Below are 27,798 nucleotides of genomic sequence, written 5' to 3'. Positions count from 1 at the left end.
AATCCTTGTTCGGACATTGATGGTATACTATTTTGATACGGGGGAGGAGGGTTTTGTTGATGCGGGTGATTCTTTTGCCGATGGCGATGGACAATACAAATGGCCCTGCAGTGCGGACCTTGCTATGACCCTCTAAATAAAGAATAATTCTCACAGTTTACAAATGCAGTCTTTAAGAAAACTAAATCTGCGATATATCCTATATATGAACAGATTCGGATTATTTCCATGGACAACACAGGAAAAAAGCTCGAGACAGAAGCATATGGATTTTTATATTTTTTGCGTACTAAAGTAGGAACGAGAATATGTTCCGACCCATCTAAACCCATCACTAAATAAAACGATTTTTCCTTCCAGTAAAAATAAATAAATAAACGATCGGTATGTCTTTGAAGCCTTCCCTCCTTTTCCAGCCACTTTCCCTACACGAGACGAGAGAGCCCATTAATCTAATCCAAAGGAAGACTTTTTGGTCGGGCGGCTCTCGTGGCATCCGTGTCTCCCAAATCTTCTTTTGATACATTCTTGAATATATTTCTTACTTTCTAAGCAAATTCTGTGCACTCGCCCTCCCTAATCCTTTTAACAATCATCTCACTGTGATATTAGCCATTCAAAGATCCCAGGCTGCCCATTAAATCAACATATCGAATCTGACCGTGACAGGTGACATGTATTACCGCAATATATGAATGAACATTTCATACGAATTTTGGTCCTTGGGGATGCATATAGACGACATAATCCATCTCTTGCTGATCGACGGCCTCTTTGCTTGAACCAAGACACGGCACCCTTGGCGTAGTTGTGGAGAAAACGGAGTGAAAGTATAATTATATCCGACGAGAATATATAGATAACACCCCAGAAACGAAACCCTTTTTTTTTTTTTTTTTCTTTTTTTCTTTTTGTTGGTGGGGTGGCAAACTCCATTATCAATCCTTGCCTGCTTGTGGTGAGATGAGAAGTATGCAATGCAACTGAATAAAAGTGGTATGGTATCGGTAGGGTTCAATCAACTAAGTTCCATCATTATTAGATTAGGAAGTCCTCTAGTCTAGTCTAGTCTAGTCTAGTAGCATGCCTAAAAGATTCGATACAAGCGGCAAGATTATTTTTGCTCTACAACTTGAGAAAATGTTCACTACGCTGTGTATTTTTGGTTCTTGCACAGGATATAATTCACCCCCAAAAAAAAAAAAAAAAAAAAAACGAGCGTGTAAAGATCTCCTACAATAACAATACATACCGCGCTCTCACGCGCCACAGTATGTGTATGATATACGTTCCACGAGCAAATTGCAAGTTATACGGGCTCACAATCTTAGCATCACGTTTGATGTTCGACCCAACAAGGCCCGAACCCGAACCACAATTTTCATAATTATTAATATACATATATAAGGAAATACAATACAAGGTAAATAAAATAAAAAAATTGAATTTGAATAAGAAGGAAGGAATAAAAGAATCTGCAGTGCAGAGCAGCGATTTGCTCCTTTTATATCCAATCCAATCCCATCAATCCTCCATCCCATCCCATCCCATCCCATCCCATCCATAAAAGCAGCAGCCAGCACGACTAACTACAAGCACTGGCAACGCTTCCTCCTCCTCCTCCTCCCCCATTCTCCGAACAAAATCAGGTCCATTTTCCCTGCCCCGTCCGATCGATCTGAACCAATCAGATCTCTCCTCCCTCCCTACTGCTAAAATAAAATTATTTATTTATTTATTCATTATAATTAAATCATTAATTTTTTTAAAAAATAATCCCAAAAACTCGTTCCCTTTCCTTTCGTTCCATGGAGAACAACCCCCAGCAACCCCAGTCCTCCTCCTCCGCCGCCGCCGCCCCCTCCTCCTACCCCGGCGGAGGAGCCCCCTTCCACCACCTCCTCCAGCAGCAGCAGCAGCACCAGCTCCAGATGTTTTGGTCCTACCAGCACCAAGAGATCGAGCAAGTCAACGACTTCAAGAACCACCAGCTCCCCCTCGCCCGCATCAAGAAGATCATGAAGGCCGACGAGGATGTCCGCATGATCTCCGCCGAGGCCCCCATCCTCTTCGCCAAGGCCTGCGAGCTCTTCATCCTCGAGCTCACCATCCGCTCCTGGCTCCACGCCGAGGAGAACAAGCGCCGCACCCTCCAGAAGAACGACATCGCCGCCGCCATCACCCGCACCGACATCTTCGACTTCCTCGTCGACATCGTCCCCAGGGACGAGATTAAGGACGAGTCCGCCGTTGGGATGGTGGGCCCCCCCACTGCCACTGGTGTCCCCTACCACTATCCTCCTATCGGGCAGCCTGCTCCCGGTCTCGGTGGCATGATGATCGGAAGGCCCGCCATGGATCCCGCCGCCGGGGTCTATATGCAGCCCCCATCCCAGGCGTGGCAGAGCGTGTGGCAGAATGCTGCAGCAGGGGAGGACGGTTATGCCGCCGGACCTGGAGGTGGCAGTAACCAGACCAATCTCGATGGACAGAGGTATGTAATGTAATTCTGTTCTTTCTGAATTGCTAGCCAGCCATTTTTCTTGACAGAAGAAACACGCGGAATTGAACTGAGGATGAGGTGATCAATTCTTTTAGGGGATTAATTCCCCGTGGGGCCCAAAAAGACATATGCTGTTGATTCGTGTGATTAAATCATCGTGCATGCATGCCATTAGCCATTAGGAATGTAATGTCGGGTTGTTGGGAGGATTTATGAGCTGATTTTTGATTGCTACATTGATTGAATCCACTCCACTGGGACTACTAGACAGACTCTCTCTGCTTATTTGCTTGCTTATTATTCAATAACTACAATAAATAATAGCAAGCATCAGTTGATTGATTATTGAGTGAGTTCTAAAGCTGCGCTTGCATCGTCCAAGACTAGGAGCATTCCATTTCCATGGCTGCGAAAGAGTCTGGATTCTGGTCACAGGAGTCCTTTTTTTTCTTTTTCTTTTTAATATAAAAGAATTGGTCCTGGACACCCGTTTTCTATAGCTTTCCTTAGAAACTAAACAAGTTCTGCGGGGAAAAAGATCCTAACTATCCCATTATACCACTTCCCATTCGTGTTTGAATTTACTTTTAGGCTAAAAATTCAAGCATCAATCTTCAGAAATGTGCAGACTTCGCCAAAGGAATGCTTTGTCCTTTTTAAGTTAGCAGATCGTGTAGAGTCCTCTTGGACGCTTGCAACTATTTTTCCCTGATGAATCCCGTGGCTAATTTTGAGAATACTTGGAGATACATATCTGGTTATTTGTAATCTATCCCTAGCAGATTGGTGCACCATTGTTTCTGATTGCCATTTATTTTCTTCTTTCGTATATAGAGGAATCTCTGTGTAAGAAGGCTGCAGAGGGTTTCACCTGCCATGTAGCTCCTTCGTTGGTGGTGTGTGGGAGAGGGTTGACCTTAATATCATCAGGTCCCCGTTTTGAAAGAGTGTGCCATCTGCACTCCTTTAGAGCCTTTCACCTGTGAAAAGGATGTGAGAGATATTTTCCTCCCCTCCTCCTTTGCCTCCCCATATATAAGCCCCAACAACCCCCCCAACCTCTCGGTCTCCTCATAACAAGATGCCCTTTCTTAAATGGCGGGCCTGGCTTCGGATGCCGGCTGCTTCTTGATGCAATATCTATGCTAACTTATATCACTTGGGAGCTTCTTCAAGAGCTGGTGGACGGCTCAAAATGGATTGAGTTGACACAGTTTTAGTTTAGAATATAAAAACCCAAACTGAGATTATATTTAGAAGTTGCTACTTTGGTTACGGTTTGTCCTATTAAATTTGTCATTCCTTGTTCTTGCTAGAGAGTCGAGAGTATATGTCATGTGATGGGAATTTATTTACTGGCATAATGTAATGGGAGTTTCAACAATTTTACTGAGAATAGCAACTTTAGAAATGAGGATGCTATTCTGTGTTTGCTATGAATAGCTATTTTAATCATGGGTTGTGATGCTGAAAATCTGTTTCCGTGTTGATTGATCTCTGTTAATTTCTTCGACTTACAAACGGGGCTTTGGTGCTGACTGGTTGACTCTCTTGTTTTCTGCAGTTGAGAACAAACTGACCTTATGGTGTTGGCGGTGACGCGGTGGGAAAGTGGGCAATAGCGATGAGCTCTTGTGCTGAATTTACTAGGAACTTTGATTTCTAATGGACTTGCCTGTCATTGTTTATGGTGAAAAAGTGTATAAACCTAATTGACAAAACTGATGAGGACTCAAAAAGAAAAAGGACTTTGATCCAAGAAAAGGAAAGGGGCAGCTGCCAAAGTTTGCTGCTTTGACTTTTAGCCTAACTAACGATAGTTGCTGCGCTGCGCTGTGCATTCTCTCATTTTAGACCTCCGTTGCTGCTACTCGTCTTTTAATTTGCTGACTTTTGCCCTCTTCTTTACTTAATTTTTTTTTTCTTTTTTGGAGAAGTGTAGATGGTGTTATTAGCAGCATAATGCATAAAGCATTAGATTACATTAAAAAGAATGTGTAATTTTATAAATTAACTGTGACTATGTTTGCCATGTCCATCATGAATTATGTCAAGAACATGTCTCTCATAATCCTAATTATGAAAATCTGGCATATATATATAGGTATGGATTACATAGATAGGTATAATTGGTATAGTGATGTTGATTTTACTTTTGGCAAATATATATTGACAAAATAGACAATTTTGTCTCTGAAAGATGCACCTCAACACAAATTGGTCCCGGAAAGATATTTTGTGTACTAATTGGTCTGAACGTTTTAAACGTTTAGACTAATTGGTCCTTCCGTTGAAATAAATGTTGGTCCCTGACGGTTTCTCTCTCACGGCCGTGAACTGTCTCCCTGCCCCGTCTACTCCCCCCCACAATTTCCTTCCCGCCCCAAATTGGAGCTTCTCCTTCTGATCAAGCCCTAATTGAACCACCCGCTTCCACTCCAATCTTCTAATTCGACCAAACGCTTCAAGATTTCTGCAATTTAGAGTGTCGCCTGTGATATTCCGAAGTTGCAATAGTTATTGTTGGTCGTTTTTCGGTCAGAAGCACTTGGGACCAATCGTTGCGGGGGGAGTCGAAGTCAGATCCGTCGCCCGAATGAGGACTAGGTTAGTTGGGAGTTGCCCGAATGCTGTTGGTTTCTGCAATTTAGGTTTGTTTTTGGGTTTTCCGGAATGGGTGGGGAGGCAATGAGAAGATGATACCCTGTTGAATTTGTTGAGATCTAATGCCCGATGCTTGAGAGCTAATGCTGCTCGAGTTTGAGCTTATGATTATCTGAAAGTGTAACATATCGTTTGCAGTGGGCAGAGGTGCTTTCTGTAGATGCTTTCTCGACTAGGCGGATGCTGGCTTGAATGACAGCAAGGTACTTCCATTTCTACAGTTGATCCTGTAACGTAATAGCCTTGTCCGAAAGGCTGCTGGAGATACTCTCCAGTATCATAAGGTCGGCTTGAAATATTAGTAAGGGCCGTTTTTGGGTTTTCCATTCAAATCCACTTTGCGAAGCATGTCCAATATGCGACCTTGCATGATGTTGTCTTCTTAGACAGTGAAATGTGCAATGAATATATTCTTTCTTTTTTGTTCCCCTTCATTTTTCCTTTGGCAGTTTTATAAGAATCTGTGCAAAACTGGAGGATATAATTTGGAGACCTGCAGAGGGTATGGCAAATTCTAGCCTGCTTAGAACGGTGTCTTGCTGATCCGAGCAAATTACCGAGTGTGATGCAATTCCATATGCAGACTGAGTAGAAGGTGAAGATGATGAAGAAAAGCTCACTTAGATGAATAATTGGCTCTTCTCTGTGGAAGATCTGAGCTCTTTCATATGGATATGCTATGTCAGTAGTTTTGAGGTGCAATGTAGTCTTAAGATCAAGGCTATTACGTTGTATATATGTTGATCCCTAGAGATTTAATGAAGTATAGTTGTTGGAGGCGTTACAACTTACGAGGAGCAGATGCTGAATCTTAATTCTCGGGGACTTGATCTTTATGTAAACTATACGCAACTTAAGCCTAAGCAAACTTGAGCTCGATAATAAATTTGAAAACAGTGAAACTTCATATAGATAACACAACAATTCTGAACATTTCAGTATTCCTGTACATTGGAAGAGGGGGTAAAAAGATGAGGATGAACAGTGGCAACTACACAAATACAAAGCTCGATAATCACATTCTCACACAATCAACTGGTGCAATCATCGAAACAAAATACAGTGCACAGAAACCAAAAAGGCGATCAAATTGCAGAGATCGAAACCAGGCATAATTCTCTTTTCTTCGCGTCCCTTTTTGGGAGCTTTTTAATTAGACATAATTGCACCTTTGAGATATATAGCCACACAAAATAGAATCCACAAGTCGTGATATCCAGATGAAACTTTTTCGGGCAATTCACTTTCTTAGTCATACATTCCATCCTGGTCCCATGCTTCCACCAAAAACTCGATCATTTCCTGTCAGTTATTGTCAATTTATTATTACAGAGGCAAGTGATCTTCAGCATCATATAAAAGCAGCGTGAGGAAAAAATAGAAAGAAAAGAAACTGCTTTCTCATGTGTACTTACACAGAGAGGCACGGCTCGATGGAATGGGGTTTTCAGCATTAGCACGCTCTCATAAGTGGAATTCCAACTGCAAACACATTGAGCCAAAAGAAAACTTGAGTGAACTTTACGAGAGAAAAAATCACTGTCAGTTTTATTTGAGCAACTATAATGACAACATAATTCTTTTTTTCTCGGTATTGGCGGGACTACATTTCAGCAAATACAAAAACATTTTTATGAAAGAAAAGGAGATAAAAGACTTACCGTGATTGACGAATTCTGGTTCACTGGTCACGCTGCCTATGGTACTCCCAAGGTTTAGGTCGGAAGTACTTATAGACGAGTAACTTCTTTGAGATTGGAGAGTGCTGTTATCCAAATCGAAAGTGTTGCTGCTCCAAAAGCCATCAGAAAAGCTCGGTTGCTTCACAGCTTGGCCTTGAATTCTCAATCCCTTAGCTGGTTCATCCATGGCAATAATTGGTGTAGGTTTAGAGTAGCATCCAAAACAACCCCTGCTCCGAGGGAAAAAAAAAAGAAAAAAAGAAAAAGAACAGGAAAACACGTCAAATCTGAATGAAGAACATAAAAACAAGAACATGACAGTTTTTTAAGCCAAATTCACATGAATAACCAGGATTATCTTCCTTCTTTTGCATTACGAAAACCATCACAGAAACCATTTCAACCCATTCTCTCATGAATGTTTAACACAACATCCAAGTTAAACCCTTCAAGTGGCCCAGAGGGAGATTCTTACCTCTTATATAAACACAAAGAAAAAAAAAATTCTAGCTCACATTTTGCTCTTTATGCTCAGCATTCAAAATCTTAACAGCATTGTTACAAGACGGAAATCTTACTTTTTCAGCCATGTCTATATTTTTATAATGCCAAAGGATATGATCATTCTAAAGATCATCGTAGAACATTTTTCTTTCTACCTATATAGTTTTCATAACTCTTAACCAAACCGGGCAATCACCATTGACATAACAAATGATTACTACCCTTGTTTGGGCACTTTCTAGCAATCAAACCACCAGTAAGACCAGTGGAACTATCTCATCGAAATTCTCACTGTAGTCATTCATTTTCCCATCTGTAAAATTAAACCCCAAAACAAATAACATATACCCACCAAAGATCCGGTGAAAAATATGCACCCAGCTAAAAGCAAACGCTGAGAAATCCAAAATTCACATATCCTATCCACCATAACTGAAATTAAAGAAATAGTAACTACCTTATCCACTCCTCACTATCTTCAATCAAAAGCCGGAACTTGGAAAACCGCGCATAAGTAAAATTCGCAGAGGAATGCAGCTCTTTTTACAGAAAGAAGAACTGCCCAGTAAAATTCTCCATAGACAAAAGCAGAATGCAGCTCTTCTTGCTTTCCTCCCTGCTTTTTCTTGATTCTTGATGCCCAATGTAGAAGCTACATGATACGAAACTCACCAATCTTTCTTGCTCCGATGAACGACCTGTGACATCCAAGGAAGGTTATGAGCAGCATTAGCTCTCAAGCATCGGGCATCAGATCTCAGCAAATTCAACAGATACGAAACTCACCAATCTTTCTTGCTCCGATGAACGACCTGTGACATCCAATGAAGGATATGAGCAGCATTAGCTCTCAAGCATCGGGCATCAGATCTAAGCAAATTCAATAGGGTATCATCTTCTCATTGCCTCCCCACCCATTCCGGAAAACCCAAAAACAAACCTAAATTGCAGAAACCAACAGCATTTGGGCGACTCTCAACTAACCTGGTCCTCATTCGGGCGACGGATCGGACGACTTCGACTCCCCCCCGCAGTTGTTGGTCCCAAGTGCTTCTGGCCGGAAAACGACCAACAATAACGATTGCAACTTCGGAAGATCACGGGCGACACTCTAAATTGCAGAAATCTTGAGGCGTTTGGTCAAATTAGAATATTGGAGTGGAAGCAGGTGGTTCAATTAGGGCTTGATCAGAAGGAGAAGCTCCAATTTGGGGGAATTTGGGGCGGGAAGGAAATTGGGGGGAGAGTTGACGGGGTAGGGACGACAGTTCACGGCCGTGAGAGGGAAACCGTCAAGGACCAACATTTATTTGAATGGAAGGACCAATTAGTCCAAACGTTTGAAACGTTCAGACTAATTAGTACACAGAATATCTTTTCGGGACCAATTTACGTTGAGGTGCATCTTTCAGGGACGAAATTGTCTATTTTGTCAATATATATTTGGCAAATCGAATTGATGGTTGGTTCAAAAGTCAATTGCCATTAGGATATCAATACATATATTTTATATAAAGATTTCTATTTTTCTATTTCAGCATATTAAATCTCTTGTGTAATCAAAAAAAAAATATATATGTATTTTTGGTTTGGATTGCTTAACAAAAATTTCTCAAAATTTTCATTATACATCTTGTTAAAAGAGTTGTGATTTAATAAACATTCTAAAATTAATAGTACTGGGCATCATCCTGCGCGTTGCTATGGATCAAATTATTTATTGGCAAATTCTATGTAATTGTTTGTACTAATTCATGATATAAAATGGATCTCAGTGAAGACCAAATAATTTAAAAGAGACGAATAGGAAGTTCTTCTAATAATATTTAGCAATTTTGTACCGGGTTCAAATAAAATCTTTTTTAATTAGGTACACATATCTAAGGCAATTCTACATCTGAATCTCGTTGTAGACCTACGGATATAAAATTACAAAAAAAAACATAAAGATTTATTCATCCAAAATAATGATAATAATCTAGTCATATAATCAAATTAGACTAAAAGAAATAAAAAATACAAAAGTACGACACAAGCGAGAGTAAGGAAAAGCATTCACTCGCTCCGTGTTTTTCCAAAGGAACATAATTTAATTGTATAATAAAATTACGTTATCATTGAGTGACTCCGGGTATTGTATTTTTTGAGTGAACATAATTAAAATTTTGGATAGTGAGATGAAAATTATGCTGATTCGTTGTGAAAGTGGTTGTGAGAAAATAATTAGCATGTGTTCTTGTTGTAAATAGAATTAATATTTATAGGAATTATTTGTTTTCGTATTTAAATCATAATGTAGATTGATTTAAGTAATTTGACACTTATTCCTCTTAAAGTAATATCTCTTATTAAAGTATTGGGATTGAAGAAAATTCATAATGAAAAATTTTTACCTTTTAGTAAGTTAACCCGGTTTAAATTTAGATTGGATAAATTAGTTGGTGTCCATTACACTTTTCGGATACCAAGTGGAACAAAAAAAAACGATTAATTGTAGAAAAAAGGGAGGCAAAATGCGGGAAAAGAAAAAAAAAAAGAGGTAACAATTGATGAGCCAACACGTGGCTACATGTAGATCAAGAATGGGACCTGTTTTTATTTCTTGTATAGAAGATAGATAGATTTCATTAGAGAATTAAAAAGATATTACATTTATTTAGATTTCGCTTTAAAATTTAAAGGTTTAATGACCCAAAAAACATAACATCCTTAACCCCTTTTTAATTTTGTCACGAACTTTATTTTTTTGCAAAAAATGTATGAACTTTAATTTTCTTATCAGCTAGGCATTTGTACTATTTTCTATTCATTTTGATAACTTAACGAAAAATAATATCTACGCTGTAAATAATGTTATGCTACTTCAGCAAAAAAATTTTAAGTTAAAGAAACAAAAAGTGAAAAAGGCATCGATTGGAGAAAGGATAGGCCACCGCCATCCAATTGGAGTCGTCGGTGACCTTAGAGGGCACCGACAAACCTAATTAGGGGAGTGGTGGACGGGCAGAATCGAGAGAAACCTCAAATTGAGGGTTCTGCTTATTTCGGCTTGTGGGGCCTCGATCTTGGCCACTACCCTCGGAGACACTCCCCGATTTCGAAGGGTAGAGTTTCGATCTGTGTCACCACTGCCTTATTGTTGTAACTGCTTCGATCCATGTCACCACTTCCTTATTGGGGTAGCTGACGCCCTCCAAGGTCACCGAAGACCTTAATAGGGGTTATGGTGGCTAGCCGATGCTTCACCCTTTCTCCGAACAAAGCATTTCTCTCTTTCTAATAATAAATTCAATGAGACTGATGGATCTCACAAATCATTGCATAGATAATTACACCGCATCAAATAATATTTATTTGAAAGATCTCTACCTCAAAAAATATTTGCGTATCGAGAAGTTATCATTTAATTTAAAAAATAAAAAATTCAAATTAATGTTACTTAGATTTATATGTCTTATGGAGAAAATTTATTTGAAGAATTTGAAAACTCAAATAATCGATAAGATTTGAAAGAGTCATCCTAATTATTATTATTATTATTATTATTATTATTATTATTTTATACTACTATCGCCCCCGAGAGAGAGAGAGAGCGACATTAACGATAAAAGGAAGGTCACCCACCCCACCCTACCCAGCCTTTCTATTCCTTCTATAGGGCGGGCGCGGGCGCTCCATCGAAGAATCAAATCAATCGTAGCTGAGCTTAGGGTTTTGGGATTGCGAGAAGATGGATGCTATAGATTCAGTCGTTGATCCTCTCAGAGAGTTCGCCTCGTCAAGCGTTCGCCTCGTGAAGCGTTGCCACAAGCCCGACCGCAAAGGTAAATTTAATTAGGTTTAGGTGGAAATTGTTTATTTGTTGGATCTGTTTCAGCAATTGGGTTTTGCTTCCTTGTATCGATATGTTTTTCCATGCAAACTAAATTATTGTGGCTGCGCTGCAGAGTTCACGAAGGTGGCTTTCCGTACAGCCATCGGCTTTGTGGTGATGGGATTCGTTGGCTTCTTTGTTAAGCTGATTTTCATCCCGATTAACAATATCATCGTCGGATCTGGCTAGGTAAAATTCGAATTACCTTCTGTTGTGTTCATCAGACTTGACTGCGCGAAATGCTAATTATACAATTCGGGATATTAGATAGGTTTTACAGAGCTTTGGTTCTGCAAACAAATTGTATGTATGATCTGGTATCAGAGTGACTCCTCTTTTTAAAAATTTACTCTTTTGATGGTTAACAGATTATTTACTTGTGTTTCTTTCCAGTCCGGTTAGTGACCACAAATTTGTTTCGACTGTGCAGGCTAATGAAACTATTACTGAGTTGTTTTTCGGATCCAGCCCAATGAAGAATTGCCGATGTTTCTTTTAAGTTCTCCAGATTTTTCCGGGTTACCATGAACACACAACAGTTAGGATACTCTTGAACTTGATCTTGTACTTGACATGCATTTGATCTGGGGATTATTATTTTTTTTTGCTACTGTTAAAAGCTGAATGCTAGCCATATAAATGTACGGTCTCAGAAAATAAAAAAATAAAAAAAAAATGGTGTTAGCTCTGTCATGCCATGCCTAACCAACGAACTAACTAGTCATGATTTTTCAACATCTCTGGTTGTTTTTTGGAGGAGTCCCATTCTCCTTCCGATGGCCACATCTTCGAGGTATAATAACTAAATGTCGGTATATGCACCATTATGCTTCTTGCATCTCATTCGATTAGAAACTTCATTGATAGACTATTTCTCAGCTTGGATGGAAATGGGTTATTTACAGCTTTGGGCGCTTCCCACCTCAGGGACTCTGATACTTGTATCACGTGCTGAGATTTGTTTGGATTTCGACCTTACAATTCATCGGTCTGTGTCACATGTCACTCCCTCGACATAGGGAGAACGTGTCACCCAAGTGTAAATCCCAGCCGTGCTGCAAGGTTCCATTGTCCTATGAATTGCATGCCGACACATTGTGAACTGTGTAGTAAGCTGGATTTAAACTTGTAGCAAGCACCTCTAGATCTGTATCAATGATTAGCTTTGTTTTGTTTGACGACTAGTATCGCTTGGCTATGAATCCGATCTATTACTTGGATCAGCTCGCTACATTGGAGAATCCGATCATTTGGAGCTGGAATCACAGTTGAGAAGAACACATACGTGGTTGACAAAATAATGTCGAAATTATGAGTAGTTTGCGAATAGATTGGATAATGAGGGTTATTGGAGGTCTCTATTCCTTTATCATCCTTGCTTGCTTGCTTTTTACTTTGTTTTTTCACTTTGACATTCCAAACATTAATTTGGCGCTACCAGCATAAAGATGACTCAATCTGACTGAATTCAAGAACATGAATTATTGGCGGATCAAATCTATCTTTGGCAAATGAAAGGATCCTGCTAATTTGCATAATTACATATGTTTCAGTCAAGAAGACTACAGCTCACTTCACGTCAAAAGGCATTTCAAAACATTCACATTGGTCTTCAGGCAGGCATCAGAAAGGGGACGAAATGAGTATTAACCTCTACAATATTCCGGAATGCATCATGGCCTTAACAATCATATTTGGAAAAACCAAAAGAAAAGGAGGGAAAAAATTCAGTCTCCACTCTCGAGTTTGGCTCATCGTCCACACCTGAAATCCGGCCAGCCATACCCCACACACGCATTCGGCCGAGGCGAGAACCTCATCCAAAATGCTTGCATTGCATTGGGTTGGGGATGAGGTTTGATGATCCTCCTGTATGTGACTTGACAGGGAAGCGTGTGAACCTTTTGCAGTAAGACGATGAATATAGTCAGAGGAGATCGCAGCAGCCGCACATGTCAATCTGTGGGTGTGGATGTGTAGCTGACATTGGAAGGACGGGTTGAATTAGGGCATTCGATAAAGCTGAAGCTAATATATTATGAGACTTCACTTTGGAGCTTGGCAGTGAGCATATATAAGAATATGAGAGCTTCTATGCATCGTTGAAAATCCAGGAGTTGGCCAGTGGCCACCATCATTATCATTCAAGGTAAAGACTGGAGAATCCGCCTATCCCCGCATGCATTAAGATAAGATTGGCTGATGCTGAGATTTTCTACCAAAATATATATCCCAGACTTACTTGACACTAGTTAGTTTATGAATGAATTGATGAAACCATTCTTGTTACATCGTTTCATATGCCGTGGTATGTGTGGCACACCGCATCAACCTAATAAGTTGAGTTAGCAACGTTATGTATATTGTTGACATATATAATGCGAGATATATATGTGGTTTGCATGCGCACGAGCTTTTAATATCTTCGACGATTGGTTTAGTCTGGTCATTTTCTTTTCTGCTTACATGGATCTACAGATTCGGTTGCCTATTTTACAGCCAAACTGGGAGAATAAAAGTTCTCATCAAACACGGTTTCTCCTTTCCAAGATTCATAACAGATCATAAAGGTATGAACTTGTTATTTGAGAATAATTGATCTAATCTAGTTTTTTTATTTTTAATTTCCCCATTTGAGAGACAAGAGAAGTAGGAATTGAAGGCTAATTTCGGCGAATGGGCCGGGAAGGTGCCACATTTGCATCGATCATCTCTATGAATTTTTCTACTACTCAGGCTGGCTGCTGATATTCTGTCTGATATATATTGTCATCCTTTGGACGCGGGCCAAAATTGCAGGCAATGTTATATACATGTGTGCTATGCTATAACCAGATTAAATGTGTATATATTGTGAATTGCATGCAACTATATATATATATATATATGCCTTTTGAGAATTGATAGGTCTCTCTCTCTCTCTCTCTCTACTGAAGTGAAGTATCAAAAGATTTTTTCCTGACTAGAAGGCAAGTGATGACCCTTGAAGGAGTAGCAGACCTATTATCAAGATTGCACAAAACAAAGTCAGGCCTGTGAAGTGCTAGACTTAACTGATCCCCCCCTACGACCACTGCGGTTGCATCCAGGAGCACGTGCCATGAGTTCCTGTGGGCTTCTGAAACCCAGTGCATGGAGTAACGAGTCCCATTCACGTCCGCTGGGTACGAAAACAGGCCCTTGGGACTGTGCTTGCACTTGCGCCGGAAATACTGGCTGAGTTGCGATCCCTTGATCCTCAAATCCAACCATGTCTCTGGTGCAGAAATCACTTTTGATTCCTTGTACACTGCAAACTCTTTTATGTAATCCCCGTCTTCCTTGATGATAGTCATGTAGAAGTTGCCCCTGAAGAAAGGATAGCTCTCCCCTACTAACATCATAGCATCCTTGTAGCTTGGAGCGAAGAGAACCAGATAATCATCGTCAACCGGTAACCCACAGTGCTTCAGAACTTTATTCCTGGCTTGAATTTCAGGGATCGAGATGAAACTCCCCGGGAAGGAGGACTTTGTGGCGAGGATCTCCTGCAGTCTTGATGGCTCCAGCTGGGTCCTGTCCAGGTCTGGGTGGCTGCTTCCATAGGATGGCGTGGTGGGTTCTCTAACACTAACACCACCCCGAGGTGACTTTTTCTTATCATCAAGTGTGGGTTCAGATGATTCTTCGCTGATACAGAGACTGGAGAGATCTATGGTTTTCCCTTCAACTAGCCCTGCGTATTGAGGGTACTTCGCCAGAACGTATTGCTCAACGTATTGCATCTCTGTCGGGGTGATAGGCCCCGACCATCTGAGGTCAAGCCCGCGGAGTGTTGATATGGCCTCTGCTACGATGTGTGCAGGAATAACGGTATGGACTTTCTGTCAAAAGCACCGATTTTCAGTAAAAAAACACAGACTTTTTCATGGGTTAGTTGTGATTCATTTTCTTACGTACGTACCTTAATGACCATACTGCTTGATCGTCCATTTTCAGCTGGCGCTTTTGGGATAGAATTAGAGAGGAAGGCGGATCTTCTCAATTGGTCTTCTTTCGCGGCCTGTCATCGCCAAAACGTTAGCTAGTTCCACGTACTGGGAATCATTTGACAAGTAAAGAGGATATATAGCTCAAAGACTCTGGCCGAGAACTCACCCTTGATCCTGCTGTATTCGAGACTGTCTTGTCCTGAGTCTGCTTAACCATTGTCCCTTTTGGTTACACAACCACCATTTCCTCTCTGCTCATGCTATGTTTAATTAAGTAAGAGAGGAAGAAGAAGATTGTATATGTAGTAGGAGAACCGGGCGACAGCACAGACAGCAGTGTCGCTGAAGGAATTGGTCTGGGTTGGGTTGGAAATCTAAATGGAAAACACAGTGTCACAGTAAAGGTAGCAACATCTGATATAGTGAAGAAAAGGTTGCCCGAGTCTTCCTACCTTCTGTAGAGGTGAAATAATAGGATGGATGTGATGTGATGTGATGTGATGACTTGGTAAATTATTGGAAATTGCTAGGAAAGGGAAGAAAGGCAGGCGGGTGGTATATGAACGAAGACCAGGCCAAAGTCATACACGAATACGTGGGTTACTTGCTGGCATGGTTATTTGAGAAACGCGATATCTCTTCTTTTCAAACAGTTTTCAATGTCGGGGAGAGTTCTTTAATTGACCTGACTCTGCTCGGGGTGCCTCTCTCCTTCCCAAGGTGCACAAATTATTAAGATAAAAGAGTCGTAAAAGAGCTGTTAATTAACAACAGAAAATCATGATATTTTTTTAAAAAAAAAAAATTTAGAAATCCACAACCCCACATGAATCTTAAAAAAATCCAGTCTTGAAAATGATGGTTTTGTGGGTATTCAAGGCCTGTTTGGTTTTAGGGTTAAATTTTAGAATCATGATTTTGATTTTAACTCTACTCACTACAAAACAAAAACACACGTTTCCCAAGTCAAATTTATAATACCATCTCATTTGTCTTTTTCCACAATCAAAATCAAAATCAAAATTAAAATTACTTTAACTCTAAAACCAAACGCATCCTCAGGGTCCTTAAGATGATTAGTTCGAAAGGCATTGTCGGAGAGAAGGATAGGCTTCTTCTTGTTAGAGGACAAAGAGATTTGATTGTTACCCAGCGAAAAAAAAAAAAGAGATTTGATTGTGAATTGTGATTTGATTTTACGCTCTTGATCTGGTCAATAATCGCTCCTGGGGTTTGGGATTTGGAGGGGCTAAAAAGCTAAATCAATAACCTCACATCACATGTATATCATCATCCTTAACCAAAAGATGAATGAGGATTGATTCTCGTTGATCCAACAACTCCTACATATTGCATATAAAGTTAGCTCAAAATAGTTCACTGGCTGACATGAATGGTCCCGATGAATCTGCAAAAAGCATATTTTGCGTTTGCCGCATGAGAATATGTGAGAGGTCTCTAGTACTGCCATACTAGACATTCGAAATTTGTTAAGAAAATGGAGTCATTTAGCTCTCCCTTATAATTAATAATGATATTTTTGCATTTTTGCATTTCAAACATGTTTTTTTTTCCCCTTTGAAAAGCAGGCAGACAGAAATGTATAAAAAAACGTATGTAGTGCCTGATTGAATGCTTCTTTGTTTTTGGAACAGCAGAGGATTAGTGGACAATGGCCCCATTCTTGTTAAGCAGTAAGTATATATACCCAAGCCTGAAAGCACAGGTACTTTGTCTCTCAAGAAATTATTATCTTTTCATCTGTGTTTGTGTCATCAGTTATATTATTTATGTTGGGCCTTGATTTTATTTTGTTCATGTAGAACATATTCTAAACTAGTCCCTTTCCATTGCGATACAAACAAAGTTCTGAGTTGAGCGAAGCGAAGGGAATAGGAGGACTATTGCCGCCTATAGATGCCATATTAATGAGGATCCATATCTAGACAAAAATCTCAAGGGAAACTTAAAAAAAGAAAAAAGTTATGTCTTTTTTTTTGGTCGAAAATCAATGAGTGTTTCATTAGTGACAAAAACTGATAGAAGGAAAAAATGTACAAGATGGTACATTACAAAGCCCAAAAATATAGTAGATTCACCTAAATCTCTACAAATGGAGATATAAGTGACTAAAGCACGTCAAGTAATAATATGTACAATTGTAGAGATCATTCCAAATATCGTAATTCGTTCTCAACCTCTTGCGACTAAACTTTATATGGACCGCTGTGAAGACCAAGAAGTAGAGCATAGACCAATCCATATAGAGACTGCTTCACAAGGAAGCAGAGCCAAGAGAAGTCTTGGACCGGCATCCGGCGCAGGAACTCTACGGATCACACCTCTAGAGCAAATCAAACAACCAAAATCCTGAACAGCCCAATCCCTAAATATTCAAATCAAATCAGCAAGGTTTCTTTGACCGATTCAAACCGGTGATAGCCTAACTAATCAAAACAAGCTAAACTATCAAATTAAAGTACCAAACTTCCTTGATCGGTACAATCCGATGAATGTTATCAAGGAGCCGAAACCTGTACAAATCCACACAAAAAAAGAGCGCAGCGACAAAAGGTTGGTTATGCAGGCGGTTGAAACAATTGATTGTGCTAGTAGTATGATCCTTTGAGTAGAGGGCGGGGATTCCATTGCATGGGTGATGGCGGTAGTCCGCAGAATAGAAGCTGCTATCTAGAAAGGGAGAGTCGGACAAGCAGGGAGGCAAAGGAGGACTTCGTCACTATGCTATTAGAGCCACTAGTCAATGGGCAATTAGTTGGGTCGAGTCAGGTTGGACCAATTTGGATCGTGCATTCGAGTCAGGCAGGGCGACGGGCTGTCTTCCTTCTCCTTTACAGGTCTGCTTAGAGATGGTGATGGCATGACCTCGGCGGGGAGTGGGAAACTACTCCATTGGGGAACACCTCAACGCACCACTGGAAATGAGGAGGAGGAGGAGAAGGACCGCTGTGACCTTCGGCGAATAAGATCGGACAATAAATCGGTAATATAATAGGTTAGATGTTGCATTCAATTCAATCTGAAAACAGCTCAGCAGCCATGAGGTGCGGTGCTGACCATTAGTTTGTGCTGCTCTGCTGAACTTTTTCTCTAATATTATTTACTTCATTTATAATTAATTATAATAGCAACACTTTTAGGCTTATTGAGAGAATTACACAATAATATATATGTATGAAAGCAAGATACAATATGAGTCTAATTAGATGACCTCATAACGCTCTGTTTATAAATGGAATTTTCTCGATTATTTGAGTCATTAAAATTTTAAATTATTTAAAATTATCAACGATATTTTATGAAATCTTCCGTAATTATCTACCAAAAAATATTTTGGTAATCTATATTTATATCTATGTCTATATCAACATCTATATCTATATAAAAGCAAGATATGAGATGAGCGCGGCTAGATTGTCTCAGAACGCTCCGTTTCTGAATGTAATTTTTTTTTTCTATTTTTTGAGTTTTTAAAAATTTTAATTATTTAAAATTATCAACAATATTTTCCGAAATCTTCCATAATTATTTACCAAAAAATCTTTTCATAAACAAAATCGTACAAAATCAGGAAATTATATTTTCTATAGATTTTTCTGTGATACATTACAAATAGCAAAATCATTTTCAACTTTCAGCCCTACTATGACCCCTAACAATCTCTGGCATCAACTCCATTCCTAGATATCACGACTATTGATTCAACGGGCAACTAAGGTATGGTTGCACTTTGAGTGAGTCTATGCATTATTGACCACATTCAAGTATGGCTGCTGAGATGTTCATCTTTTTTTCATTTAATTTTTTTAAATAAAATTTTTAGATGCTGAACTTACTGTGTTCTATTCAAGAGAACACGAACTGTATATTATTTGTTACACAGACTGTACATTATTGCTTCATATTAATGTTGGATGTTGAAGTTGTTTAGCGTGATATTGATGAAGGGTATCCTAGGCTGAATATAACCCGAACTGTATAGTATTTGTTACAAGGACGGTATTATTTGAAGAAGTTGTTTACCAGTGATATTTGTTCTGTTAGTTCATTGTAGATTTCTTATATAATTTTTCTTTCAAAATTTTATTCTTAATTTCTTTCGAGACTGATGGGATAATTCAGTGCAATGCACGAGCTCCGCGATTAGCGTGTATATATATATATATATATATATATATATCTCGTCTCTCCCGAGTTTGCAGAACATGGACATGCCCTTTCCTTTGTGACATGACATCCATTTTTTAATTGGTAGGGGTACAGTACTAGCAAATTTGACAGATGTGAGATCGATACTGATGAAGCTTATTAGCTAAGGGAAGGGGGATTTAATATTAATAGCATCCGCAGCTTCTTGAAAGTATTCATAGGATGCAGATGGAAATTCTGAGCTGTCTGATATGATCTCATAAACTTAACTAAACTTATATGGCAGGCTGAAGGTCTTGGAGATATCAAAATGCAAATGGTATTAATTGTTATTATTTATTGAAATAACGTCAAAAGGGTTGTGTTGTTTACGATATTAAATTTAAGATATAATTGTGCGACGGAGACTTTCGTTGAAGTTGCTTCTGAAAAGGACTCCTCAACCCCGACTGATCCCTCTGCTCAACCATTCTATATGGCTTCTGTCTCCCTCCGGTGCTTTATAATTATATATACGTATTAATAATATACATGAACCTCCACGTCATGCTACGACGGTATTTGCTATGCAGAGGTGCATCCTATATATCTATTATTACTATATATATCGATGAAGAGTGTAATGCTATAATGTTCACTTTTTCGAAATACCCTAATTATTTTTAATTAATAACGATCATTCAGGCCCAAAATAATAATAATTATTATTATTATTAATTTTTAACAACAACAATAACAATAACAACAAGGCATCGCATTGGGCCTACGCCATGCTCCCAACGAGGCTCATCCAAACTGCGCTTACACCCGGGTAGGCCCATTGGATCCACCGTACAGGCCCATTTTACCTTGTCGGCACAGGCAAAAGCCCTGTCAATTACGTGCCCACCCCAAAAGCTAGTTATTATAATTAATTAAACGGTTGATCGGTAAGAAATATCAAACATCTGTAGTGCAAAGTCATCTGAGTCAAAAATTAAAAAGGTCTTAAAGTGGCAAACTCCAGCAGTGCCCATGAGCATATATACAAGACCAAGCACCATTTAAGGAGAATCCAACTCGAACAGCACTTGGGATGACTGGTCAAAAACACATAACTTATACACAGATCAATTCATCAAAAAAAAAAAATCTTAATACACAGATAAAAAAATAAATACATCTAAATCTGATCATACAAGATCACCAGCACAAACGAATTCATTTAAGCTATCGTAACGACCGATATAAAAGAGTAGACCAAATGCAATTCTTGTGCCTCACCGCCCGGGGGCCCCAATCATCATCCAAACTTCAACCTGCCAGGGTGTCCCCTGCCCCACAGTTTTCCTACCTCTGGCCACCCATCGCCATCTTCTTTCTCCCAAATTTCGCCCAGGCAGCAGCAGCAGCCGGAGCCGGGCAGACTGCCACTGTATAAAGCATGTCAATAATATTAACTCGCACTGCGAAGTTTCCTCCAAATATTTTGATTTCTGAAGGCCGCACTCCAACTAACACAAGCTCCTTCTTAAACATCACTTAATCCACCGATAAGAAAGTGCACCAACTACTATAACAAAAGATAATGATTGGAAAACCTACCACCCATCATTACTTCCGGAAGGCAAAACCCACGTAGGCATTTCACTCCCTAAATTACAATATGCCAGACAGACAGACAGAAAGACCGACTCAACCAGTGGTTACACTAGCTGACAACAACTCGAAAGAAAAAAGAATCCTTGAAATCAAAGCAAAGAAACCTTTCTTCCCCTACACTCTACAACGATTAGAAAAAATAAAAAAGAGACAGAAAAAATAAAAAGGGAATATCTGAACCATCAAAAACCCCAGCACATCTCTCCCTCTCTGAAGAGGATGTGACAGTAGAGCTCCAAGACTCTGTAAAGAAGACCGCCAAGAGCAAGGCAGAGAAAAAAAATGCCCCCAGAAGCACCTCAGTACTCCCCCCAAGTGACTCCACTCATCCGGCATAGCCCTCCAACATCCTCATCTGAAGCAGAGCTAAGGCAGCCTGCCACCCATCGCAACCACACACGAGGGTATAGAAAGATGAAATTCAATGCAAGGAAACTCATACCAGCTCTCGTGTTGATTCTAGCGTGCCTGTCTATCATCAGACTCCTCAGAATCGCCATCAATACCTCCTCCCCAACTCTGCCACCAGCATGTAGTACCTCTCCTTTAGCCTGCACAGTGTTTCTAGCTAACATAACACAGAACAAGATCTCTCCTCTGCCTGCCAGTACTGCCGCCCTAACAGCAAAAGAATTTCAGTTCCTATCAAACATAGTGAAGCACAGAGCACCCTGCAACCTCCTCATTTTTGGCCTTGAACCCGAATACCTTATCCTTTCATCAATCAATGCAGGTGGAACCACAACCATATTGGAAGATGATTCCATCAAGCTGAGCGCAATATCACCAGATTCCAAGAGCACTCGGATCCACAAAGTCAAATATCGCACGCCAGCAAAGCATGCCTACAAGTTGCTCAAGCATGCAAGGAAAAATCCAGCTTGTGGGCCTTCACATAGACCTCTTCAATCATTTGAATGCCAGTTGGCCCTTACAGGCTTGCCACGTGAGGTCTATGAGACTAATTGGGATTTAATAGTGGTGGATGGACCAAGGGGAAATGCCCCAGAAGTACCCGGAAGGATGGCATCAATCTACACAGCAGGTGTGATAGCACGAAATTGGAACTCCACAGATGTGCTGGTGCATGATGTAGATCGGACTATTGAGAAATGGTTCTCTTGGGAATTTCTATGTGAAGAAAACTTGACAGCTTCGAAAGGGAACTTCTGGAACTTCAGAATCCGAGGTCAATCAAACTCAACAAGATTCTGCAGCCCCCGGGAAGTCGTAATATATTAAAATATCTAGACAGGATTGATTGTACATATATATGATACTATGTATGTTCCATAATGAAGAATCTTTCATTGAAAAGCTAGCCCACCTACCAATTATCTATACCCAACACTGATGATAATTGCAATCTCCAGATATTACCATATGCCAAAAGAAACAGGAAGAAGGCAAATCGACCTAAGTTGTATTTTCTTGTGTTAAAATTTCATACACAACATTTCACTGCTTAGACATTTAGCTTGACATCCATATTAGATTGCAAGAGACAACTCCCCTTCATATATCCAACTGACAAGTGCAAGCTACATATCAATGGAGATTGCTCCGTTATATACTTCCACAAAGGTCACAAACCTAGGAACAACTGATCCCTCTCAGCACTTGTCAAAAGCAGAAGCCTGGTAATAAACTCAGCAGGTTAGATGAGAGCGCATACCTATATTCGCCAAACTAAAACGTCGCGCAGTTTAGTGAAAAAATGTACAGCCAAGGGGGGAGCATCACTCAGCTGCATCCTTCCGCTGCAATAATCGTGGGAATAGTCATTATCTAAATAACATGCCAACAGAAACAATGACCCTTCATAGAATACAAGATAGCAGCCAGACGATCTAATTGAGAATATGGATTAAAGAATGACCAAGTTTCACATATTTGAAAAGTTTGTCGAATACAGAGACATATTGATGCAGTAGCCAGGCAGAAAGTCCAAGAAATCAAGAAACCAAGAGTAAACCCAGAACTGTAGTAAAAAGTTCTTAGTATACAGAGAGACATATGATGCAGAAACAAGGCAGAAATTCCGAGGAATCGAGAAACTAAGATTACCCCAGAATGTAGAATTAAACCCAAACCAAAATACCCTATTCAGTCCATCAAAATAGAGTACAAAACTCTTCTGCAGCATTCAGAAGCTGATTTCAGAGTACCTTTTCTGACCTACTTCAGGCGGTGCAATTGCAAAAATCAAGTGAGGTAATGTAAACAGCAATATTTCCAACCCAACGCTCATTTCTTATGTCAGAGTTTCACTCCACCCAACATCACAAAAGGTTGATGAGAACTTACTATTCGTTTGCTTATATAAGGTTGTATCTCTTTTGAAATTTCTGATTCAGTTTCTTTCTTCAGGAGTGTTTGTTTCTCCATCTCAAATTCTCTTCTGGATTCCTTCCTACTTCCTGATTGCCAGACCCTGCCAAAGTTGGGAAGCCAACCGGAATCACATTCCTTCTTAGCAATTTCTCCTCTTTTCTCCAACTCCATCTCAATCTTTCTCTTTTCTGCCCAAGCAGCGCCGACCCGCTTTGGGTTTAACTTTCGGGATTTCTCCAGCTTGTTTGAATGAGAAGCAACGTTAACTGAGAATGACTTTATATTGTAGTCCACTAGACTATGTTCAGAGGAGTCCAGCCAAGGAGGTGCTGCTCCTGAATGCACGTTTCCTTCAACTCCTACATTAATTTAAAAAAAAACAAAAAAACTTATTTGAAATTCTACAAACTGAGGAGCAAGAAAAGAGCATCAGTTGTATAGATTACTGCCAGCTTCAATTTTTATGGGAAACATATTTTTCCAAAAACCTAGTAGTTAACATCTGACGCTTCTTTCTGTAAGGAAGAATCACAAGGCACGCACAGAAATCTCACCGTTCGAATCATCTGCAGAGTGCAGACTTGCATTAGAACTGACAAGCTTAGTTGGCAAACTACCAGCATTCGGACCCCCAGCAATTTCAGGATACAATATCTGCTGCTCATTCGTATTGTATTGTAAAGGAGTAACACCATTTAAGATGCTCGATTTAAGAGGATAAACAGTATAATTATCTTCAAAATGATCAACAATTCCAATGTTAGGTTCTCGGTGGATATCATTTGAAAGTCCTGATAATGGTCCATGACATCTATCTTCAGATAGTGCAGCTTCTTTTTTCAATGTTGCGCACTTCTTTCGCCACTGCAGTCGCAGAAGGTAGCAAGAATTTAGATAAAACAAGTTGAAAAGGAGCAAAATCATAAAGCAGTTAAAATGTCAAAATGATGCCTCCGCTTCATGGAAAGAAATTTAAATCAGTTATTTAAAGATACAAGCATAAAAGTTGAGTCCTAATACCCATTGGATCAAAATCATATTGATAGCAGATGAACTATAACAATAATACCTTAAGTAATAAAAATTCAAATTGCTCAACTGATAACGTACCTTTGTAACATCAGCATCCAGTATTCTGAAAGAATCCAAGCGATCCATCCCGCCACCATATTTCCACATGAAATGCTTCAAGCTCTTGAGGTGATCCACACTCGATAGGTGATTAATGGCATTGCTACTGTTATAATAACTGAGACAGTCAAGAGCAAGAGACTAACATAATGAAAACAGAAAATTGAAAACGAGCTACGCCATAAGATCAAGGAGAACAAGAAACATGGATATGGTATCATTTATACAAGTGGGGGAAAGGTTCACATTTACTTGTAAACTTCGCCGATTGATACTTAAACCTAAGCTCATAGACTCATCCAAGTAATACCGTCAATCGGCCAAAATAGTTCTCGGCTGAACGATTATTGAACTAGAGACTAGGAAAATATGCTGAACCTCTGCCCAAAAACCCCTAGCATGTGCCGAAGCCGAACTTCAGCCCAACACCCAGCACAAGTCTGATCATAGTTCCAATGAAGATCCCAAACAGCAAATCAAGCAATATTTCCCGCGCCAAAGAAAAACAAACATCTAACCACACTGCGCATCCTCACCAGGCAAAGGAGCTGCCAAGCTCCTCGACATCAACGTCGCAGAAGATGCACCAGAAGCGATTGCGGGAAGCGTGCTCGGGACGAAGAGCGGCAGGGTTCCTGAGGAAGAAACGTACGTCGGCAAGTTTGGATTCGAAGCGGGAGAGGCAAGCCGACAGCGATTTCTTGTGGCTAGGGAAGTACTTGTGGCGCTGTCCTTGGTCGTGATTGAGATTACAGACCGTGCAGAACTCGAATTGGCTTCCGGTCTCCTTCTTCTTCTTGTTCTTCTTCGACGAATCGTCCTGCTTGCCGGGAACAAGGGTTTTAGCGTTAGGGTTTGAGCATTCTCCGCGCCAGTTCTCCGCCATTATCACAGGAACATCTCTCTCTCTCTCTCTCTCTCTCAATCGACCTGAGGCTGTGAAGGGCCGAGCAGACGGCGACCGAATGATGCGAGAAGCGAAGAGAGAGCGAGCGCGAGGGAGAGGGAGACGAAAGAAAATGAAACTGAAAGCAAAAGCCAGCGAGAAATGGGCTGGGCTTCAAAGATGGGGAGGAGATATAAGACAGGCCCGCCACTCTTCTTTATATCTATAAACATTAGGTGAGGCCCAGGAACGGCCCACGTTATCAACGGCTGTCCCTTCCCGCCAATCGTTTTTAACCATCGGAGGCAGAGAAAGCGTAGATGCTAAAAATTCTACAGCGTCTCTCAATCTCATTGCATCCCTCCTCCTCGTCATCTTTACCTGAACCCAGCATCTTTTAGCTATCTGGTTCTTCTCCCATGGGAATCGAAAGATAATATACCGATTTTATGGATAATGCTGATCAATCAAGATTATATACGGGCTTCGATATTTCACTCTCCCTCTATTATTTGTTGATTTGGCATTCCTAACAACCGGCTCGTCTTCCATCGTTTCAAACGGCTTCATCTCAACTATACATATAGCAACACAGGCAAGACCACTGGTTATTTGCCCTTAAGCCGAGAAACAACCACGAGAATTGACCTCCGGTCCAGATGCACGTTTTTAAGCATCTTTTACTTTCCAGATTTATTGTGCGGTGCAAAGTTACATGAGGCGACAGGAGTCTTCTGGTAGCTAGCCATAGATCATATCTGTTTTCCTTCTTTTTTTTCAGGACATGGGTGTTTCCTTTTCTGGTTTAATTACGTATGTATAGTCAATATGTAATCATACTGCAGTGGAACACAAATATGTGCTGACATCTTTTCTGGGATTGCTTCTGCCAAAGCGATAAAGGCTCCACAGGCCACCTTTCAACGGGAAAGTGAACTCCAGCCCTGCCCCTGCATGGACCTCCCGAATACGGCCCATATATATATATATATATATATATATATATATTCCCTATTGTCCGATATTCTCTGATATGCGGGGAGTTCTCATATCAATTAGCCAGGTGAGCATAAACACCCCCCCACCCAAAGCAATCAACCATGGAGAGTATTGCACTCCGAGCTAGAGGCCATCGATGGCTCAGTTGCTCAGTCAGCCGACTATGCTGTTTTTTCCCGATATGAATTCTTAAACACGTCTGTTTTGTGTTTCGGTGTGATTTATTACTGCACATGCTATCACTGAGTCATGCCACAACTCTCGACCTTTTTCGGCATATGATAGTACGCTGCCTTTATTCTTGCTTGGTTTGAAAAGGGACTTGTATAAAAAGTATTGTAACTGCGGGATTGTGTCGTGCTCTTTCTCCCAGCTGATAATGAGGCCATGGTTGCTACTATAGGATGATCCTTTCTCCATTATAGCTAGTACCACAATATCATCGAGCCTCAACCTAGTGAATTCTCACATGACACTATCAGATCCACCACTCTCTGTCTCCTCCGGTCCAGACCTTTCATGCCTAACTGGTCCCCTGCCAAATTCTAATCAGACAGTCACAATACTCGAATTCTGAGAACTTGGCACCTTTCTCAGACGGCCCTTTCTGCATACTTCAAGATGTTTTCTGTTCAGACTTGTGTTAAATGGTTAATGGAACTAAGGCATATGTGACCGTGACCTATCCGTACGGCTAAAAACTCGATTTTCCATCTAAGAACGTAGTATCTACTCACAGTATCGTTTGACAATAATATGTGGACAACGTGAAAAGACATATTTAAGGTTTGGTGATGATGACTAATTTGATTTATTTCTATGGAGCCTATGCCCTACATCTTTATCCTGCACTCTCTCAGCTTTCTGAGATAATTGATATTCGTTGTATTTCTCTGACTTCATCCGTAATGAAATATCATCAGAGACAAGGGCATCACATTACATGCAAGTGGTCGTATATCGGAGTACGGTTCCATCATCAAATTGCACTGCAATTAGTGAGCTTCTTCTGTATAGCACCGATCCCAAATAACCATCTCATTTCAGTTGTCCTATCACAAGAGATCTTCTCTATCATCAGTGACAAACTTTGTTTTCAGCGACCACCTCATTTTTATGTCGACTGACTGACGGTGGTCGAAGAGAACTCTGTGCAGTGAATGAACCAAAAAGTATTCACCTCAGCGATGCAGTGACTCCATGTTTTTCTGCCACGAACGAATGGGCTGATAATTTGCTCTTTTTAGAGGAGTGATCAGCTCCAATTCTTAAAGAAGGACTAGACCGGAAGGAAATATCAGTGATAGTTACTATGATTAGGATATTATCGTTTCTCCTATTGCTTGCGGTGCTACTGAGCTGCTTTCAGATGTAGTTTTCAGTAAGGGCCTGATATTGAAATTACAGATTCTGTGCCCCCACCAATAGATCACGTATGT

The 27,798-nt window shown here is 40.2% G+C and overlaps 5 protein-coding genes across 9 annotated transcripts; 3 read left to right on the top strand and 2 right to left on the bottom strand.

Moving 5' to 3' along the window:
• Positions 1 to 1,554: 1,554 nt before the first annotated feature.
• On the top strand, positions 1,555 to 4,494 carry LOC116189092 (nuclear transcription factor Y subunit C-1-like). The gene is made up of 2 exons (XM_031518620.1): positions 1,555 to 2,494; positions 4,068 to 4,494. The coding sequence occupies exons 1-2, from the start codon at positions 1,809 to 1,811 to the stop codon at positions 4,069 to 4,071; spliced, it is 690 nt and encodes a 229-aa protein (XP_031374480.1). The 5' UTR covers positions 1,555 to 1,808; the 3' UTR covers positions 4,072 to 4,494.
• A 6,432-nt stretch (positions 4,495 to 10,926) lies between these two features.
• LOC116189008 (protein transport protein Sec61 subunit gamma-like) lies at positions 10,927 to 13,720 on the top strand. 2 transcript variants are annotated; one of them, XR_004152291.1, is made up of 4 exons: positions 10,927 to 11,177; positions 11,301 to 11,416; positions 11,658 to 13,376; positions 13,706 to 13,720. XR_004152291.1 is itself a non-coding variant. In XM_031518490.1 (3 exons), the coding sequence occupies exons 1-2, from the start codon at positions 11,084 to 11,086 to the stop codon at positions 11,414 to 11,416; spliced, it is 210 nt and encodes a 69-aa protein (XP_031374350.1). In that variant the 5' UTR covers positions 10,945 to 11,083; the 3' UTR covers positions 11,658 to 11,920. The 2 variants fall into 2 exon arrangements, 1 of the variants encoding a protein (XP_031374350.1); XM_031518490.1 differs by lacking the exon at positions 13,706 to 13,720 and having other exon boundaries at positions 10,945 to 11,177; positions 11,658 to 11,920.
• A 249-nt stretch (positions 13,721 to 13,969) lies between these two features.
• On the bottom strand, positions 13,970 to 15,643 carry LOC116189007. Its single transcript, XM_031518488.1, has 3 exons — positions 15,365 to 15,643; positions 15,171 to 15,269; positions 13,970 to 15,090 (listed from the first exon to the last, which is right to left on the bottom strand). The coding sequence occupies exons 1-3, from the start codon at positions 15,413 to 15,415 to the stop codon at positions 14,155 to 14,157; spliced, it is 1,086 nt and encodes a 361-aa protein (XP_031374348.1). The 5' UTR covers positions 15,416 to 15,643; the 3' UTR covers positions 13,970 to 14,154.
• Positions 15,644 to 20,513: 4,870 nt separating this feature from the next.
• Positions 20,514 to 22,326, top strand: LOC116188035 (glucuronoxylan 4-O-methyltransferase 1). Its single transcript, XM_031517141.1, has one exon. It carries the CDS (start codon positions 21,292 to 21,294, stop codon positions 22,249 to 22,251), a length of 960 nt encoding a protein of 319 aa, XP_031373001.1. The 5' UTR covers positions 20,514 to 21,291; the 3' UTR covers positions 22,252 to 22,326.
• On the bottom strand, positions 22,082 to 25,475 carry LOC116188034 (TITAN-like protein). Of its 4 annotated transcripts, none has more exons than XR_004152178.1 (6): positions 25,011 to 25,475; positions 24,454 to 24,592; positions 23,898 to 24,207; positions 23,317 to 23,702; positions 22,685 to 22,769; positions 22,082 to 22,220 (listed from the first exon to the last, which is right to left on the bottom strand). XR_004152178.1 is itself a non-coding variant. In XM_031517139.1 (5 exons), the coding sequence occupies exons 1-5, from the start codon at positions 25,358 to 25,360 to the stop codon at positions 22,749 to 22,751; spliced, it is 1,206 nt and encodes a 401-aa protein (XP_031372999.1). In that variant the 5' UTR covers positions 25,361 to 25,475; the 3' UTR covers positions 22,500 to 22,748. The 4 variants fall into 4 exon arrangements, 2 of the variants coding, with proteins under 2 accessions (XP_031372999.1, XP_031373000.1); XR_004152179.1 differs by lacking the exon at positions 22,082 to 22,220 and adding an exon at positions 22,500 to 22,602; XM_031517139.1 differs by lacking the exon at positions 22,082 to 22,220 and having other exon boundaries at positions 22,500 to 22,769.
• Positions 25,476 to 27,798: the final 2,323 nt, after the last annotated feature.

This window comes from Punica granatum, chromosome 8, assembly GCF_007655135.1.
Source record: "Punica granatum isolate Tunisia-2019 chromosome 8, ASM765513v2, whole genome shotgun sequence".
Classification (NCBI taxonomy): domain Eukaryota; kingdom Viridiplantae; phylum Streptophyta; class Magnoliopsida; order Myrtales; family Lythraceae; genus Punica; species Punica granatum.
Note: the sequence above shows the minus strand (reverse complement) of the source record. Positions and strands in the feature narration are given on the sequence as shown.